Raw genomic sequence first — 12,379 nt, forward strand, 5'->3', positions numbered from 1 at the left:
ATATTACACTCTGGGGTCTTCGTTATTCTTGAAAATACGAGAAGAAGGTGATTTAATCAATCACTGTAGAAACGATACTGCTACTGAACCAGAGAAATATTTCTTCGCACTATTACTCCTGTTCAAACCATGAAGAGATACAGACAAGTTGAGACGAGGCTTTTCGACTTATACGGGTGCATTTGAAAATGAAAAAGAGTCTCTGAGAGAGGCTTGTGAATATTCTACACAAATGGAAGATTTCCAAAGAGGAATAGAATATATTTCCGAGAAAATTTGTAATGAACTGGAAAAATCTCATGAAGAGATAATGCCATCACCGAGCGCACAAGCTGGGAATAATCCAAATGAAGGCAAAATGGCTATGAAAGAATTCCATGATATTGATGAAAAAGTAACAAAGAGTGTAGATTTGGGTGCGGTGATATCCCAAGCGAATGTTCATCAAAAGAGGATATTCGAAAATGTGAAACATATTTTAACTTCCAAGGAGGAAATATTACGCCTTTATATCAGTGGTGAAGGTGGCACAGGTAAGAGTGTCTTAATTGAGGTCATTCGAACATGGATCGCTAAAGAGTTGAATGGACAGACTGCAGTTACAGCTCCCACAGGTATTGTAGCTTACAATATCAATGGGTTGACTATTCATAGATACTTTCAACTTCCAATAGAACATAGTGATACCCCAAAACATAAGCAATTATCGGATGATTTATTGAAATTAATGCGTGAACAGATGCGAGACGTCAAGCTCATCGTCATCGATGAAATATCAATGGTGTCTAATACTACCTTGATGTACATCAACCAACGACTCATGGAAATATTTGCTATATGCGAATAGACTGATGGAAGGTTCGGTAAAAAACATATTCTCGTATTCGGAGATTTGTTACAACTACCCCCTGTTCGTCAAGATCCACCAAATATGAAAATCCTATTAAATGAAGTCGAAAAACGGTTAGGATCTATGTGTAGCGTCAATCTTTGGGTAGATTTTTTCAGCTATGATGAACTGACAATTAATATGCGTCAGCAAAAAGATAAAGTCTACGGAAATCTTTTATCACGTTTAAGGGTTGGCTGCTGTAGTGGCCGGTCTCGTTGCACGACCATGTGGCGTCTGCTGGTGATCAGTGTCCACGAACTTCCGCTGGATCATGTCGGGGTCACCAATTTGTGGTGGTGAGCAGGTGAAGGATAACGCCGGGTCGGGATGTGAACAAACGTTTATTTTTTAAACACAATTGTACAAGGGTGCGAGTTGGCCTTAAGCGTGGCTTGTCCTCTCGATGGTCTCCGTGATCTGTAATTGTATGATATGCCCAAGTGCTGGCTGGTGAGTAACTGTAGAGTGTGGCAAAATGTGGGGAAAGTGTGGGCGTGCGAATGTACGGGAAACAGGAGAAGGGATACTAGGGATCTCGACTGTGATTGGCTCGGCATCGTATTCTCGACACGTGACGTCGTGATGCCGGCTAAGTGCACAGGAAGGTTGGGTTCTTCGCTGGGACAGTTCTGGGTTATTCCCCAGGTTTTTATGGTAGGGATGGCGTGGGTCGGGTAGGTGCTAGGTCTAATGGGTTTTGAAAGGTCTAGACAGGATTGGGGAATTTACCCGGGAATGCCAGGGTGTAGTGGCGACGTAGTCACCACAGTAGTATAACAGCTGAAGACGTCGCATTATTGGAAACGCAGAAACTTGACATAAGCTCATCGAAAACTTCGAATCGCATCCATCCTCTAGCTCTGTACATAACAAATTTGCCACCAGACGCTGTGTGTTTACGAGCAACACGTTAACAAGGCGAATGTTTGAATATCATGATGTTGGAAGAAATTCATACAGAAGAGATAGTACTTATCTCTGAAGACTCAGTCGACTGTCGCGACTTCCATCTGCGGAAGAAAGCAATGAAAATTATGGAGCAGGCAGAAGAGGATGACCGTTCGTCTGCTAGATTAGCGAAAATCATAACTATCAAAATTGGAGCCCGAATCATGTTAAGACGAAACATTGATGTGACCATCGGTTTAGTCAATGGAACAATTGGTGTTGTAACATCTATCGCCCAATCCCTTGTGAAAGTAAAAGAATACATCAACTCCATCACCATAAAATTGGAATCTGGGCAAGAATATGCAATTGAACGTTGAGAGGTGAAATTTGAAATCATGAACGGTGCATTTATTTCAAGACGACAGTTTCCAATTTGTCTGAGCTATGAAATGACAATACATAAGAGCCAGGGTTTGAGTTTACGCAATGCTGTCATCGATATACGACAAACAATATTTTCTTATGGTGAAACTTACGTAACTTACGTTGCGCTACAAGAGTAACTACCCTAAAAGATGTTCATCGAATCAGCTTTGATCCATCTTTTGCCAAGACATCGATCTCCGCGATTGATGATTATAATAGACTTAGAGGGCAATATAGACCTGAATCGGGAAGAATTTCACTGCCGAAAAATACTGGCACAAGGCATCGGATATCCAATGGGCTTTCCAAAGTGGATCCATAGACGAGACACAACTCCCGAAAACAACGTGAAGTAATATTTCATCTGTTCGCGGCCGATGCAATTATAGTGGCGGGTCTACTTATACAAATGCAATCATTCCATGCATATTTCACTCCTCAATATTATGCCAAGCGTTGTTACTGACAACTGATGATGAACGTACAGTGATGAATTAACTTCAGCGAAAATATATAGAAGGGTCGAAAGCATTGAGTGCTGTTACCATCATAGGATTAGCTGGTAGTCAATTTCGTTAGAATTCGGGGAATTCGAAGGAGGATCGAGTGATATTCGTGAAGAATTTATGTCCAAAAATAATCCAATTTCAGAAACATATGCAACACTAAGTAACGCAACTCAATCGATGTAAAGTATGTGCTTATACGAAAACTTATAAAGAGACTTATGTCGTGATAAGTTTATGTTTGCATGGCGTGAAACAACCGGTGTCTTTGAATGATTTAATGGAAAAATCGTTGGCGAAATGGCATGACATCCTTGAATATTGTGATAATTGTGGGAAAATCACAGAAATTTGGCGAAATACGAAGATTACTAGTACAAATGGCGTATTGATTATCAAATTGAATATTTTTTCATTCAATAGTAAGAAGTTTAGACAGAAGACCAGCAAATGGAAGCTGAACGCCATTCCAACAACTACACTTAATGTCTGTGAGAAGTCGTATTACGTCAATAGAGCTGTTTTACATGGTGAAACCCAAGGGAAAGACCATTACAGTGGTGTTTTGAAAGGTCACAAGAGTGCGTAGATACATGTTGATGATTTGACCAATTACAAAATGCGATGGCCAAGAAACTCGAAGGACATTTATCTTATGTTTCTAGAGCAAAGCTAATCCAAATAGGGTGTCATATTATCTGGAGTCTTTTTTTATGACATGAGTCGTGTGATACGTAACTCCATCTGGTAGAATAGATGCTAGAAGTTTACTTCTCTTGGTTTGGAAAAATGATTGAAATCTCATAAAAATCAAACATAATTTTTGAAAAAATGGCCAAGCCCACGTTTCAATGCATTGTGTTTTGCACGGTTTCCCGGACTTCACTGGTTTCAAAAAATGCTGAAAATAAAAAAAAACCAAGCTTGTATAAATACACTGCCTTAGTTACGAAGCCACCACTCTGAATACAACGTTTATGCCAAAAACACCTGATATTTGGTCAAAAAAAAGATGTTCAAAAAAAACACCGCGACCAACGTACTTGGTGCGGTGTTTCCTACTAACGAGGTAGCCACGTCCAGCCCCGGCGGCTGCGACCCTGAGGATCCTGCTCCTGAAACGGAAAGGGAAAAAACCCCCTCGAGCACCAAACGGGGGAGACCAGGCAAGCAAATCGGGATACGCAGCATCCAACCAGTGGTAGTCCTGGAAAGACTGCCCCTAAATTCGCCGCCTCCTCACATCAAAGACTTTTGGGAGCCCTTCCAATCAAACCACTTCCTTCGAATATAGTTTCTATATTATTATACTTCATGTCCATTCAAAAAGTGCCCCAATTGCTTTAATAAACTTGATTTTTTATGTACAATTTCTCATGTCGCGAGCGCACCTAAAAATGCTCACGCAAAAAAGTGCCCAACGCGCCATAAGTTCAAGTTTTCACTTCTGCCTGCACTCCCGGAGTGCAACGATTTTTTTTTCATCTTTTCGTCCTCTTTCTTTTTTTTTATTACCACCAACGAGGTGTCAGTCTTCTTTTTTTTGGACTATTTGTTTTACTTCCATATACTGTTTTTTCCCCTTTCGTTATCAACTCAGACCATCGATGTTTCTTTCCAAAACACCCATTCAGTCTTAATTTTGCTTTTCTTTTTCTCCTACATCACGTTTCAGTATTTTAAAGTGTGTGATAATGGTCCACGTGGCCCAGATATTATAAGACTGATGAGCAAATAAATAAAACTTATGTTAAGTATCTTTGAAGTTTCCTTTCGGCTCCTCAGTCATCTCAGGTCGTAGGTTCGACCACGGACGCCGAACCCCAGATTCAAACACCAGACACAGGGTGGACCAGCCAAGGCCCATCCTCAACAAACAACACCAAGACCTACCCGGATAAGGAACGTCAAAGGAGGGGAGTGTAACGAACATTTGGGGATGTCTGTTCTGAGGACACCTCGCCAGGACAACAACACCCTGCGACGTCCCAAAAATCCGTGGATTTGTTAGTAGAAGAAGAGAGAGAGAGAGAGAGAGCCTAGTAAAGTTTCGGTTCCACCCCGGGGTGGCTAACACCGTGTTTTTCATTTTGATTTTCCACACCACTGTGTGGCGAGATTTTGGCGTTCTCTTTTTTTTGTTTGTTGTGCTTTTCCGTCCAGCTAAAAATTGAATTACGCATTTTTGAGGGATTATGGGGTTATCGCGAAGAAGGGCAAATTACCAGCCATCCGCTGACTCCCATGGGAATCCCCCTTTCTGTTAATCTCGCGGGGAATGAAAAAGCCCGGTAGAGATACCGGCGCTCCAAATTGAGGGATTCAATAAGATTAATTGTCTTCGTTTATCTTTTTGGGTGGAAGTTCACACGGAGCAAGAACAGCCCGTGCCTCCGGTGAATTGCCAGGCTGTTTTTGTAGTTAGGGAAATAAGTAGGATTTGGGGCATCGCGTTTATTTAACTTTATAAATCCCCCGAAAATGAACCCGCGGGAAACGCGAAAAACGCCAAGTTATTATAAAAAACGTTCATCCGTTCGAAGTAAGACATTCTTGGAATGAGCGATTCCAAGAAAACATCGATTTTCTCAACCCCTGCAGGAATGCGAGGGACACAACGATCCGATCCAGAAATTCGGACACATTCGCGAGACCCCCGGGAAAATGGGCGTGTCCTGTCAAGCCCTCTCCCGATCATAGCACGTCGATCAGGGAGTCGATCAGTCGCGATCTATGGGTCAATGGAATTAGTCGTCCCTTAAACAGTACAATAGTGTATAAGCATAAGTATAATTCCTCTCGGATTAAAGTGAGACATGGGACGTAAAGAGAAGAGGAAGCATTGGCCAACTACCGCGAGTTTTTATTCTTAATTACTCGTTTGAATTAGTAATCAAAGCGTCGGGATTTGTTCTCCCCTTTTGGGTGGTTTTCCCCTTTTCATGTGTCGATCAGCTAACCCCCCATTTCGACTTCCCCGTTGTGTGAAGTTCTCGAGCAACGCGTGGTGTAATTACGGTGCGCGATTCCACTGGGCTTCCGGTGGCTGTAATTTGAGTTGTGCCGACTCGATCATTGAGAAATTTTACGGAAATACAGAGTAAAGTTTTCCGCGTCTGAGGGTGTTTGATTTATAAAAATCGATTCCTTCCCGAGTTTACGCGATTTTCCCGTTCGCGGGTATTTAGTGTGGTGTCCCCCAAACGTGGTGGGTTTTTCGTCTCTCTCTCTCTCTCACTCCTTCAGACGCATAGGAGAAACCCCCTACTTTTCTGGGAATTATGGGAAACTAATCGCGGTTATCGGAGATTATCTGGCTGCGTTTGGGAAGATCAGAAACTCCATTTTTTTTATATTTATATATATAAGAAAAAGTAGTAAAATGGCAAGGAGACTTTGAAGTGTTAATTTGAAATTTGGTAACACGGGTACCAAAAGATAAGGGATTTCACCCCTTGGTAATTATGAAGAGAATTAGATTAATTTCCGTCAATGTTCAAAGCCTCCCCTGAAACAACCCATTGTTTAATAAAGAGTGTTTAAAAATAGATAAAATATATTGGTTTTCTGAGATATTTCTGTCCATTTCATTTCACTTTTTTAGTCATCGAGGATAGAAATGCCCAAAAGTGGAGATTCGCTAATGGCCCTGATTCCACCGGAAACCTGCCCCTCTCCATAACCTAGCATGCTGAGCTAACCGGGGACCGTTACCTTTCTCGAGGATTGAGTTGGTTCCGTTTTTGTTGTTAATGTTATGTGATTGGTGGCGGTTTGAGCGTTTTTTGGAATTTGTATATTTCGATTCTAGGGGCTTCTAGTTTGGCGATTCTGGCTTAAAAATCTGGCGCCGATCGGTTTATGTGTTTTTGGGATTTAACTGGATCCAAGGGAAGTAGGGCGAAGGTAATGGACATTTTCTCATCCCCATAGGAAATATCACGTTACAAGGTGTATCCCTCCAAGTAGCACCGGAACTTGGCTATGGACCAGGTCACAGCGAGACGTTCGAGTTCCGTGACGGTGTACTTTTTCTCTACGGAGGTCAATGCACGACTCGCGAAGGGGATGACTCTCTCCTCCCCCTCGATGACCTGGGTGAGGACTGTTCCTAATCCGACGTTGCTGGCATCCGTCTGGAGCGGAAACGGAAGCTCGAAATGCGGACACTCCAGTGTAGGGGCCGATGTTAGGTGTCCCTTTAACGCCTCGAAGGCAGCGCGCTGATCTTCGGAGTTAATCCTCTTTAAGACAACTCTATTGGTATCACTTCTTTCTCAATTCTTCACAAAAAACATTGAAAATGGATTGAAAATATTAACCTAGGATCTCGATTTCAAATCGTCATTCAAAAACCCAGCGCAATTCAATGGAATACCTAAGGTAAAATCGAAATGATACGAATCGCCTCATGAGTCTCGCAATTTTTTGATAATGATTCTCCATTGATATCAACAGGTATTCTGGAGCTTGTCTTCAACGGTTAAAACATCTATGATGACTCCACACATTGTAATGTAAAAATCTCAACGAAGTCCATACAGTATACATTTTCTCACGTCGATTTCACTGCATGTCTACGTTTCACGGGGTATTTTTTACACAACTCCTCGTATACCTTGTCCCGTCATTTTGCGTTTACCTCACACACTTTCTCGAGCATTCAACTATTGTTATGAATGCGATAAGTTATTGGCACATGTTTTTCCGTAATTATATATAATCGAATTGTCTATATGTGCGACATGAAGAAAAAGCATGGTATTGATTTGACCGTCATTCCCAAACTTTTGGAGCACCTGCTGCCCCTTTTCACGTTACCAAATGCCGGAGACGCGATGTTTATTGCACGTATATCTCCGTGCGACTCTACAGAATAACTTGAGAATATCCGGGAAGGTTTTCTTTGTTAAAGCTTACCAAAGGATTGATCTAGCTACCTACAATATGGTAACTTATCATGAGAATATAGTGACACAGTAAAAAAAAGATGTGTATAAAATTTATGCACGACAGAAGTGAAACTTCTTAGCCATAGATTGTGTTACGTCAAAAATACTAGGGAAACAATGACTCGAATAAATGACGTCACTCTTCCTCTTAATAACTTGCAAGTACTTGAAAAGTCACTTCAAGTTAATAGAGAGGGAACAAGAGAATATGTTTGAATAAGAATTTGAATCCCAAAAATGAGAGTTTAAAGGAAGGAAATTTTAACGAGGTTCCTGTTAAGAACCGTAGGAGAAATGTGGAAAATATAATAAAAACGCAAAACAAAATGTTGTTCATAACAAAATGACTTTGGAGAGTCTTATATTTAACATGAAGAAATCAAAGATTTTTCACTTACAGGTTTAGTTGAAATCCGTTACAATTATTCGGATTTACCCGAGTGGAAATTTCCTCAGGCCGCTCTGATGTTCGATCAGTATTTGATCCGGTATTCGTCAGGTTTGGCTGATCAGGCCATGCCTGATGAGGAACTGATCAAGTTTTGATCAAGTGACCCTGTTCCGAACTACCTAAGATAAATTATGATCAGGTTCTGATCTGATCGGCATGACCTTAATTTGATATCAGGTCGCCTGAAATAAAACGGATCACATTCTTATCTACCTGATATGATGTCAGTCATTATGCACGGGGTTATGAAACATTATTCTGATGAGGTTGGGATGTAACTCAATTGATTTCAGGTTGAACAGAAAAAGACCTGAGAATGAAATTATAAAATTTTGCATATATGTACTTTGAAAAAAAGTCGAATGCTGGCTTTTTGTGTGAATATTTCAGTATTGAGTTATTTTCATCATTCCAGATAAATTAATTACTTTCGTTTCTTTACCTCTCAATTTTATAAATATATTAAATCATTATATGCCTGAATCACCGAGATACCAGTTACCCATAACCTCAATTTTCGAAGCGTACACGTGTTGTGTGAAGGAAATTGAGTGAATTTAACTTGAGTTTTTAAAATTGGAAAAAAATATTATTGACAATTAGCGACAATGAGTGATGATACGGAAAGAGGTGCACATGATCGGGAAGTGACCAGGTTACGTGTAAAAAGATTTCGAAAATTTCGACGTGAAAATAAAATTAATGAAAAGAGTGCTGCTGGAACCTCATCATCTGTCAGCATTGACAACTGTACCAACATTGCAATGGATGTGGATGAACATATCTCATCAGATATTCACGAATCTGATGAGATGAACCGATACGCTTCAGCTGGAGATGTAAGGCTGGATCTTTCTGCTGAATTTTCTCAGTTGGAAGACTCCATGAAATCGGATCGGAGTGATCTATTGGGTAATTTTGGGGAAAATGAAGGGGATTATAATGATGCTACACTGAGTGAAGAGGAAGACAATAATATTGAATGCAACGAAGATGAAGATTCCACAGAGGAAGAAATATTGATGGAGGCAAATGAATTAGATGAGGTGGAAGAGCTTCGTCAATGGGCGAAAAAGGCCAAGAATTTGCCTCACAGTGATCTCGATAGTCTTCTAAATATATTGCGGAAAACCAAATATCCTGCATTACCGGCGACAGCGAAAACATTTCTAAATACAACTGGTGCAAAATATGACATTCGAACATTCGACAATTCAAATGATAGTCAATATGTATATTTCGGGGTAAGCCAGCATTTGAAGGAAATAATTAATGTTAAACTGCACATCAATCGTAGAATTTCATTGTTGATCCATATCGATGGTGCTTCCCCATTCAAATCTAGTAACAAGCAAGTCTGGCCAATACTAGGTAAAGTTTTTTTCGAACCTGACATTTATAAAGTATTCCCAATTTCTCTTTACTGCGGTATTGGTAAACCAAAAAATATTCATCAATTTTTTGATATTTTTGTTGAGGAACTAAACATTTTGATGGGCAATGGTGTTGTCATCGAGGGACTCCAGTTCGAAGTTGATATAAAGGCGTTCATTTGCGACAGGCCTGCACGATCATTTGTAAAATGTATTAAAAATCATGGTGCAAAACGTGCCTGTGAACGCTGTGCTGTCCACGGAGAAAGAATCAAAGGCCGGACTGTCTATCTCTCTACAGAAGCGTCACAAAGAACGGACAAGACTTTTCGCGACCAGGAGGACCCTCTACATCACGATGGGTTATCACCTCTGACTGCTCTTAATCCACCTATTGACATGATCAAACATTTTGTATTGGATGTTATGCACCTGTTATGGCTGGGAATTATGAAGAAATATTTAGTCGATATTTGGATAAATGGTGATCGCGAAACAAGATTTAGTTATTGTCAGAAAAATCTATTGTCAAGATATTTATTAATGATCAAAAGTCAAGTACCTTCAGAATTTCAACGCTCGACGGCATCATTGACGGATATTGGAAAATGGAAGGCAACCCAATTTCGATTCTTTGCCTTATATGCTGGGCCGATAATTTTGAAAAAATGTCTCGGGCAGAAATTGTTCAAACATTTTTTAATTTTTCACGTGGCTTGCAGAATTTTAAGTTGTAAAGAGTTGGCAATCACTCTTAATTCGAAGGCAAAAACATTTTTACGAATATTCATCCTGTTGAGTGCAAAACTATATGGAAAATTCACGCTAGTCTTAAATGTTCATACTCTTCTACATGTACCTGATGACGTCATCAATTTTCAATGTCCAGTGAGTGATATCAATGCATTCCAATTTGAGAGTGCATTAGGAAAATTGAAAAATATGTTGAGGACTGGATATCGCCCATTAGCGCTCAAATCTGTCGACGCCTTCATGAACAAGTTTTTGCCAACAGTGCAAAACCCGAAATACCACCAGTTGTCAATATTTTATCCCACCTTCGCCCTAGTGCATCTGGAAGGAGGATAATCAAGAAAATTTCATTTAAAAATACGATTCTCACTAGCAAAGTTCCAAACAATTCAATCTTATTAAAAACCGGTGAAATAATAGAAATCGAAGACATGTTTATTTTGCCAACTGAGCCTCTAGTCATCAGGATATCTGGACAATCGTTAAGAATCACAAAACCTATGTTCCAATATCCATGCGATTCATCAGTCCTAAAAATGTTTTGTGTATCGAGACGAGGAAGCAAAAGGTTTTGCTGCAAATTGCAGGACGTTCGTCATAAGATGATCACTCTGGATCTCAGCTCAGATGAAGAAGCATGTCTAACCCCTTCACCATCTCCAAGCAGAGTACGCTTCAAATCGTTATCAACGCCTCCACTACCAGGACCACAGTCATTAAATTATGAAATTAATCAGTTTTATTTGTCATTAGAGGAAATTAAGGATTTTGAATTCATCAAATTTACATCGACTATGATTAAAAACTAATAAATGTAATTTAATTTAATTTAGTTACAGAAGAGTCTGCAACGCAAATGAATTGACGAACTGATATATTTGAAGTAATCGTTTGAATTGCAAACTCCACGTGATCTACTGTCAATTTGTAATTGAATAAATAAAATTTTATGTTGTCTATCTTTTCAAATTTTATGAGTAATTCTTTACCGTTAGTTGAGTCAATACGACAGCATAAAAATCTGTTTCCTGATAAAACCGTGGCAACTCTTTCCCACGAAAAACATATTGTCTTTAATATTCTCCAAAATTCTTGAGAGCCATAAAATTTCGACGGATGTCCTCTTCCCAAGAATGCATGTAGACCCTTTTTTTTTCTATGTCGCGTCACAGCGATGGGCCCAACTTAGCCATGTGCAACGCGGCAAATTCCGAAATAATTTACACCCCGCAATAGTTTTTTTTCCAACCAGAAAATTTTCTTTTCCCCCTCTTCCTACAAGGGAACAATGGCACCCACTCTTCAGTTTTGTACTGGAAGATTTTCAGTAATTTAGTACACCAAAAGATTTCAACGAGACAACGAGATACAACCCTCTGTTGTAACTATCCCAAAATCCAATACAACATCTACCGTGCAAGAGTATTGACAATAAATTTTGAATTTGTGTGTTGTGTGTGAAGCAATTTATTAAATTTGTGATTAACAGTTCTTGTAAATTTAAAAGAAAAGATTTATTAAAATATATCGTGTGTTTTTTTGTGAATTGTGCACAATACACGGATAGAATATTTCTAAGGAGTAACAATGACGCAAAAGGTAAGTCCTATCAATAATAAGAATTACAAAATATAATAGGTGAATTAACTCATGTAAGCAGTAGCAACGGACTAGTTGTGGCTTATGTAAACTTTGCAGGTTAGAAAATTCTTAACATCCATGTGCATATAATAAATTCCATTTTTGTAAATTATGTTGTAGAAGGGATTTCAAGGAAAGGATTACGAGTATTATTTAGGCCATTTTTATGAAGATGGAATTGAGGGAATTTTTGACGTAGCTCTTCAGAAATGGATCACCTGGAATGATGAAGAGAACCTATTCTACTGCAAATTTCACGCAGGGGATAGTGAGAAAGAAAAAGAACTGACCACATCCTTATTGAAGAACGCTCAATTACCTCCCAAACATTGGAAAAAATATCCAATAAAAATCAGAGGAGGAGCAAGTGAGTAAAATCTTTAGGTCGTCATTTCTTTCAACAATTCATTTAAGTATTTACATTGCTATGTTATTACCCATTTGTGAACAGACACATATGAAGCAGCACTGGAACGATTGATTCGTTTGAAGGA

The 12,379-nt window shown here is 39.5% G+C and overlaps 1 protein-coding gene across 1 annotated transcript; it reads left to right on the top strand.

The window, feature by feature from the left end:
• The first annotated feature begins 1,830 nt into the window (after window positions 1–1,830).
• Window positions 1,831–2,346, top strand: LOC135170778 (ATP-dependent DNA helicase PIF1-like). The gene is made up of 2 exons (XM_064136834.1): window positions 1,831–2,135; window positions 2,202–2,346. Exons 1-2 carry the CDS (start codon window positions 1,831–1,833, stop codon window positions 2,344–2,346), a joined length of 450 nt encoding a protein of 149 aa, XP_063992904.1.
• The last annotated feature ends 10,033 nt before the right edge of the window (window positions 2,347–12,379 follow it).

This window comes from Diachasmimorpha longicaudata, chromosome 18, assembly GCF_034640455.1.
Source record: "Diachasmimorpha longicaudata isolate KC_UGA_2023 chromosome 18, iyDiaLong2, whole genome shotgun sequence".
Lineage (NCBI taxonomy): Eukaryota > Metazoa > Arthropoda > Insecta > Hymenoptera > Braconidae > Diachasmimorpha > Diachasmimorpha longicaudata.

What these genes read in the sequence shown, in the direction of transcription:
- LOC135170778 (XM_064136834.1), top strand. Translation starts at nt 1,831, where the DNA reads ATGTTGGAAGAAATTCATACAGAAGAGATAGTACTTATCTCTGAAGAC. An exon ending in ACCATAAAATTGGAATCTGG is followed by an intron (nt 2,136 to 2,201) that starts GCAAGAATATGC and finishes ATTTATTTCAAG; the next exon opens with ACGACAGTTTCCAATTTGTC.